This window comes from Rhinopithecus bieti, unplaced genomic scaffold, assembly GCF_001698545.2.
Source record: "Rhinopithecus bieti isolate Rb0 unplaced genomic scaffold, ASM169854v2 scaffold_49912, whole genome shotgun sequence".
In the NCBI taxonomy this organism is placed as follows: Eukaryota; Metazoa; Chordata; class Mammalia; order Primates; family Cercopithecidae; genus Rhinopithecus; species Rhinopithecus bieti.
The window spans coordinates 1-7783 of record NW_016819492.1 but is presented as its reverse complement, the minus strand read 5'-3'; the positions used below and the strand labels follow the sequence as shown (position 1 = coordinate 7783).

General features: G+C 35.3%; 1 protein-coding gene across 1 annotated transcript; it reads left to right on the top strand.

Moving 5' to 3' along the window:
- Positions 1–210: 210 nt before the first annotated feature.
- LOC108519769 (septin-7-like) lies at positions 211–6667 on the top strand (the record flags this gene model as incomplete). The annotated part of the gene is made up of 2 exons (XM_017858995.1): positions 211–345; positions 6517–6667. Coding segments are annotated over 2 exons (271 nt in total), but the record flags the coding sequence as incomplete, so codon positions are not given.
- Between the last annotated feature and the right edge of the window lie 1116 nt (positions 6668–7783).

Here is a 7783-nt window from a genome sequence, read left to right as displayed (position 1 = left end):
AGTTTATTTTCTTTCATTTGGAAAGTTTTAAAATAATAAAGATTTATTCAACATAATTTATATTTTGAATCTTTATATGGAATAACTTGTCATACCTTCTACTGGTAAATTCATTTTGCCCATTTGAAAATACTGATTATTGTCCTTTAACAATCATCAGTTAAATTCATATGTAGCATTGCAACTTGTTTGTTTATTTGCATTCCATAGCTGGCAGCCTGTCATCGACTACATTGATAGTAAATTTGAGGACTACTTAAATGCAGAATCACGAGTGAACAGACGCCAGATGCCTGATAACAGGGTGCAGTGTTGTTTATACTTCATTGCTCCTTCAGGACATGGGTCAGTACCTTGATACTTCTAATTCCTTTTTTTGTTGTTGCTTACTGTTACCTTTATGTGCATATTTTAGTAATCTTCAAGTTTGTGAAGTACATACAATTGTGCCCATTGTGAAGTACTAAATTTCATGTAGAAATGTCTTAGTTGAAAGCCTTTTAAATCCTATATAAGCTAACAGTAACTTTACTCCTCAGTTCTTCATTCATAAGGATTTTCCCTTCTTCATGGAAATAAAGTGTTGCCATCATGGTTTGAGGTCTCAATTTGGCAAATTTAGCTTTCATGTTAACCACTCTGCTACTCATTGAACTACCAGTAAAGAGAAGCAGCTATACCAGTTAGACATATTCAGAATAAATCCAAAGATGCTATTTTATTATAAGTCTCATAAGAGATGGTTATCAAAACACTTGCATGCCAGTGTTTTCTTGTGCCATTTCTTTCTACAATAAATCTATTTGACTTCTGTTTCACTTTAACTGTCATAGACATGTTGTTTAGGTATCATATTGTTATTACTAAGCTTTTGTTTATTAGGATTTAAGACCTAAGAATCTAGACTTTAACCTGATCTGCTTGTTCTGTTTGTTATAGTTAGCCTGTACTCCCTTTTTTTGTTCTTTGTACTTGCCCTGTCGTTTTGAGTACATATATGTGTCGTTGACAACTGCAGATTTTCCAGTTATTCTTCCTCAGTCTTTTCCTTTGGATAAGTAACTCAGCATATAGTAATTCAGCCACCTGATAATTGTAACTCCACCATCTCTCCACCAAAAGAACTGTAGTAGCATCAGGCTAAATAGCATTAAGTTATCTAACAGTCACATTACAGTAATGTAAACCAATTCCTTCAAGTATACCTTTCTCTTCTATTTTGGCTTCTTGTTCTCTTTCATTTTTTTAAAGATAGGTCAGTGCCCATTATCACTCTCGATGGATAAGGGAGCCTTAATTACATACTTATATTTCTGCACTGTCAGATTGCAGTGGGGTAAAATGTTTCTTCTTTTATGTCTAATATTCTTTTACAGTGTTGTCAGTTTACATATTTAAATCACTAAACTGACTCTTTGACTTAAAAGGCTCAAAAAAAAGTAATCTCAAAATACAATACACCGTATAACCTTTTATGAGTATTTGTGTAGCTACTTGAATTTATATTTTAAATAATTCTCGTTTAACATGTCAGGGCCTTTTCCTGTAAGCCAGCAGAGTGAAATCTTAACCTGCAGTTAAGTCAATAAAATTTGTCAGCTTATAACCAATTTTATTATTTTAGATCTTCTGGACTCTGTCCAAGTTGAGTAATTCTCATGAAATCACATTCCTCCCATCCCCTTGGGGAAAATTTTATTTCTTAAAATTGCATGGGAAATGAGAGCTTTTAAAAGAATACATTTTATGTTCAAATGATATGTAGTGGCTTTGTGCCGTTTCTTGTCACAAGGAGTAAGATGTTTAAAATTGCTATTTATTATATATAAAATNTTAAAAAGAATACATTTTTATGTTCAAATGATATGTAGTGGCTTTGTGCCGTTTCTTGTCACAAGGAGTAAGATGTTTAAAATTGCTATTTATTATATATAAAAATATACCTTTGAACAATTTCTCAGTTTATTTTTAGAAATGGAGCAAAGTTTTGCCCATTGGTACATGATATTGTGGATTAAGTGAAGGAATATGACACGGAATTTTATGTGTAGAGTTCCAGATATCCTGCTCACTACAGACTGAAATTCCATGCACTCTAATAGATGAATCAGAGCCTTTCCATCTTGTCTGGGTAGTCCCTAGGTTCCCTTTTTAGAGGGATTTGTTTTTAGAGTAATTATAAATTGGTCCAACAGTGTACTTTCAGTGCCTCCTACCTCTCTCTACCAAGTATGAACTGCATGCATGGCTAATTTATGATTTCAGCTATTATTGCCTCATGTGCATTGTTCAGTATTTTGTAATTGTTATTAAAATAAAAAACTGACTTGGAACATGAATTTTAAAATGGTGTTTTATCCTTCTAGCTTTGATTACCACTTTTAGAAAAATTGATGTCATCCAGTGAGTTTTATACAGAAGGATTTTTTTCTCTTATACATACATACAGACATACAAAAAAAATTTGTCATTTGCCCTGTATTTGTTTATTATGCTGTAGACTTTGAGGTTAAATAGTCTTTTCTCTTTAGTATGGGCTTATCTTCTAGAAATGATAAAAGATTTTCTATTGCTTAACAACAAGATTAAAAAACTAAATTTGTTGATGAAAAGACCAGCCAATATAAAACTAAATGGACAGAGGAAAAAAATTCAACCAGAATGTAATATACATGTGAACTAAATGTTTTCTGTTGCTGACATTTTGTAGCTTCTGAAATTTAATGGGACTTTTACAAGGTTTACTTTTTTGCCTAAAGTTTAATTTTTAAACTGACTTAAATGTTCTTTAACCCTTTGGTTATATTTAAGAAGTTGACTTCCCTAATTTCCTTGTCATGTTTATTTTTAAATATCTTTCTTTCTGAAAGTTGGGATATTATAATAAATATTCAGCAAGCATTGTTTTGTGTTTAAGTATATGTGTTTATGTGGATTTTAATACTTTATATTAAACGCCCTTAAGATTTATTAAAATTTTAGATTAACTGAACTCTGCTTTTTTGTCACTGGATTAATAAGCAGGCCTGTATCTGACATAATAGCTTAATAAGGTAGTGGCAATTTAAATTTGTCATGAGTATAAATTGAAAAACCATAACAATTTAGAAATCTGAGATTGAATATTTCATGGCATTTATATTTAGTGTTTTATGTAATGATTAATGAAAATAAGCAAAACTTAAATTTTTTTAAAAAATGGATAAGTTCAGGCCAGATGCAGTGGCTTACACCTGTAATCCCAGCACTTTGGGGACCAAGGCAGTAGGATTGCTTGAGGCCACAGACTAGGCAACATAGTGAGATCCCAACTCTACAAAAAATTAAAAAATTAGTTGGGGCTGGGCACAGTGACTCACGCCTGTAATCCTAGCACTTTGAGAGGCCGAGGCAGGTGGATCACCTGAGGTCAGGAGTTCAAGACCAGCCTGGCCAACATGGTGAAACCTCGTCTCTACTAAAAATACAAAAATTAGCCGGGCTTGGTGGTGGATGCCTGTAATCCCAGCTACTTAGGAGGCTGAGGCAGGAGAATTGCTTGAACCCGGGACATGAAGGTTGCAGTGAGCCAAGATTGTGCCACTGTACTCCAGACTGGGCAATAAGAATGAAACTAAAAAACAAACAAACAAACAAAAAATTAGTTGGGCACGGGGGTGCACTCCTGTAGTCCTAGCTACTCAGGAGTCAAAGTGGAAGTGAGGCTCTGGTGAGCTATGACTGCACCACTGCACTCCAGCCTGAGTGACAGAGCAAGACCCTGTCAAAAACATAAATAAAAATGGATAGGTTCTTTTAGTTAACACTAGTGAGGCAAGAACACAGTTTACAGATAATATAAACAGTGTTATTCCATCTACACACTGTTTTCATTGTGTTCGCTATTCTCTGAATGCCAGTGTCAGTTTTCAGGGGATTTAAGACAAGGAGAATTAGAATAGGAGGCAGCTATCTTAATTCTCCATGTTTGCTTTCTCCCCTCACGGTCTCTGGTTTTCTGCCTCTCAGCCTTACTACCACAGTAAAGTATATACAGTAATCTTTGTTAGTAAAAGGACTGGACTATCTTATTAGTCTTAGGGCCCTAATCCCCCCAGTTTTAATAGATGTTTCTCTTTCTTCATTTTAAAATGTCAGTCAATTCAATTATTAGTCAGTATTAGTGTATAAAATTATTAACAGAATGAGACCTTTCTTTCGTTTTTCCCATGTTTTTATAAAAGTTAAGGAATACCACTTTAGAATGGTAGTCCTTTGCAAAATATTTCTAGTGTCTTCATTTATTCTTGTGAAACATTAAATTTTAGTCCACAGTATATTCTAGATTTGAGGACTTTGGTTTGCATTTAGAATTACTAAAGGACATAAGGAAAATCACAGCAGCTTACTTTTTTTGTCAACAAATATTTGGGCACCTTCTCAAGTGTTAGATACCCTGCTGGGTGCTGAGGATACAGATGAATTGAGATAAGGCCCTCACTGTAGAGGGTATTTCAGTGAGAAGACAGGAGAAACAAATACCGATGCTCCTCGACTTGGGACAGGGTAACATAAACCCATCATAAGTTCAAGATACGTTTAATACATCTTGCCTACTAAACATTATAGTGTAGCCTACATTTGGGCAAAATCATCTAACATAAAACCTATTTTGTAATAATGTGTTGAATATCTCATGTAATTTATTGAATACTGTACTGACAGTGAAAAAAACAATGGTTGTATGGTTTCTATGTGTATTGCTTGCACACTATCAGAAAGTTGAAAAATTGTTAAGTGGAACCATAGTGAGGAACCATCTGTATGCAAGCAGGCAGTTACTGTACAGCATATTAAATGTTGTGACCACATAGAAATATGCCTAGTCTTAGGTTAGAGAAGGAGTCCCAGTGGAAATTGGATCGTAAGCCAGTGTCCTAAAGGATGAATAGGAATTAGCCAGGCCAAGGAGAAGAAGGATGAGAATCGAGGGTGTTCCAGCCAAGGTAGTAGCCTGCGGCCAGATGTCAAAGTATGGTGCTTTCAAGGAATTGTAAGAAATTCAAAAACGCTGGCACATTGGAAGTAGGAGGCAAAAGAAAGGCCAGGCATGCTAAGAGTTGAGGTTAGCTTGAGAGTCTATGTCTTCACAAGCTTTGTAGGCCATTCTAGTTAAGACATCTGGCCTTTAATAAGATTTTTGGTCAGGTCATAACTCAGTAAGATTTGGATTTAGAAAGACCACTCTGACTTCAGTATGGATGGTTTGTAGTATAGTTACTCATTCCAAAGGTCTTGGTGGCCTAAAGTAATGGAAATGGAGATATACGTACATACATACATACATACATACACACACACACATACACATGTCTATACACATACTATATATGGGAATAGGATTAGAGGAGGGGAGGAATCCTAGGTTTCACACTTGAGTAATTGGGAAGATTGTAGTGCCATTCACTGAGATAGGAAGCATAGAAGAGGGAAAATGGGGGTTCAGATGAGCTTTTGATTTTTAAGGAGCCCATGGAACACCCGTGTATCATATCCACTGGGTAAACACAAATCTGAAACTTAACGGTGAGATATGAGCTGTATATGAAGATTTGGAAGTCATTTGACCAATTGAAGATAATTGAAATCTATTGTAGTCATAATAATTGTACTGAATATAGAGTAAGAAGAGAAAGCCTGGTATGAAATTCTAAAGAATGTACCTCTTAAGGGACTAGCTTACTAAGAGGATCCTGAAAAGTATCATAAGGAAGAAGAGCTTGTGAGAGAATAAGTAATGGTAAGCACCATGATAGAAGTATTTAGTCACCTTCTTGAAAGTACGGAGGCAAACTGGAGGCAGCAGCCAGATTGTAATGAATAAAAGGGATGTTGAAGATTATCTTGTGAGCATCTTGTCAGAGAATGATAGTTGGTAGCAAGAAATGAATGTGGAGTTGAAAGAGGCCTACCATTTTTCATTTTTAAAAAATCCTCCAGCCTGGGCAACCTGGCGAGACCTTGTGTCTACAAAAAATACAAAAAATTAGTCGGGCATGGTGGTGTGCACCTGTAGTCCCAGCTACTCAGGAGGCTGAGGTGGGAGGATCTCCTGAGCCTGGGAGGTGGGTTGCAGTGAGCTGAGATTACACCACTGCACTCCACCCAGAGCAACAGCATGAGACCCCGTCTTAAAAAATTAAATAAAAAAATAAAATTTTAAAACCTTGTAAATTTTGAGTAATAAATATAGAGATAATTCTAGGAAATTCTATTAGGAGCCTTTCTGGTTTTTCCAATTCCTCTTTAGGGCCAAAACCCTGTGACCAGGATTCAAGGGCAGGAGTCAAAGCCTTAGCCACTCCAATGCTTCTTGAAGTCCTGTTCTACCTAACTTTTGCTGGCCTAATACATCTTCAGAGTGTTTCTGATAAGTAAGTAAAGTAGTTACGTTGTATTTAACTAGCACTGGGGATGTGAAGAATCTTGTTCTCCCAAACTGATGAATTCAGTCATATTAAATACTGTGTATTTCAGACTTAAACCATTGGATATTGAGTTTATGAAGCGTTTGCATGAAAAAGTGAATATCATCCCACTTATTGCCAAAGCAGACACACTCACACCAGAGGAATGCCAACAGTTTAAAAAACAGGTGAGCAGGATGTGGTAACCCAGGTTTCTTATACCATTCTCATAATTTGCAGTTTTACGATTTTAGTATAATGTATTGCAATCCATTCCTCTTACTGCTTTACTGTATTGTCATTTATACTGTATTAAAATAACTCTTGAATCTTCTGCCTTTGTCAGTTTTTAAATATGGCTGTTTTAAGTGTTCTTTAATAATACCCCCACGCAGACAATTTCTCCCCATACCCTTTAGAATTATTCTCTCCTCTCCCCTCCCGTCCCCTCTGCTCCCCTCCGCTCCCCTTCCCTCCCCTCCCCTCTCCTCCCTTCCCCTCTCCTCGAATTATTTTCTTAGAATGAATTCCCAGAAAGAGGATTATTCTTTCAAAGGCTATGATTGTTTTTATGGGTCTTTATCTCCCCACTCCCCATTTTGTCATGGTGCTTTCCCAATAAACAAATTTGTTTAATAAAGTCTACATCTGGTTCACTGTGACTTTGCCAGCATTGTTATTTTTATTTTGAAAACTTTTTTGGAATGAAGTGGTACCTAATCATTTCTTTGTCTTTTCCGTTTACTTTCCAGAAAGGCTGAACATTTTAAAACAAAGCTGGTTTTCCCCTTTTGTAAACATCTGTTCAAATCCTTTGTCTTTTGACCAGTAGTACTTGGTATTACCCGTATTTATCGATATGGGTTCTTTTTATTCTGAGTATTTAGTTCTCTCTCATTTTCACAATATTTTTTCTATTTTCTCTTTTGCTGCTTATATCCCAATTTTGTTTTCAGTGCACTTTATGGGATATTTATAGTTTAAGTTATTGTTCAAACCTATGACCCTAAGATTAAGAGTCTCATGCTGTATAAGCTAGCTGAAGACCACTAAACTGTTTTTCTAGACTCATGTCTAGTTGTCTCAATAATATTGAGTTACACAGTCACACATATTTCTAATTTAATTGTGTCTGGTTCATTATATAATTACATTTTATGAAATATAGGGTCAATTCTGGAACCTTTCTCTATTGCAGTAGTCTTTATTTTTGGCCAGTAGTATATTGTTTAAACCACAGCAACTTTGTATAATGTTTAAAAATAGATTGTAATTATCTCTATTGTCCGTATAGTCCTATTGTAACAAAATATTTTGTTTTCACCTTTTCAATATGA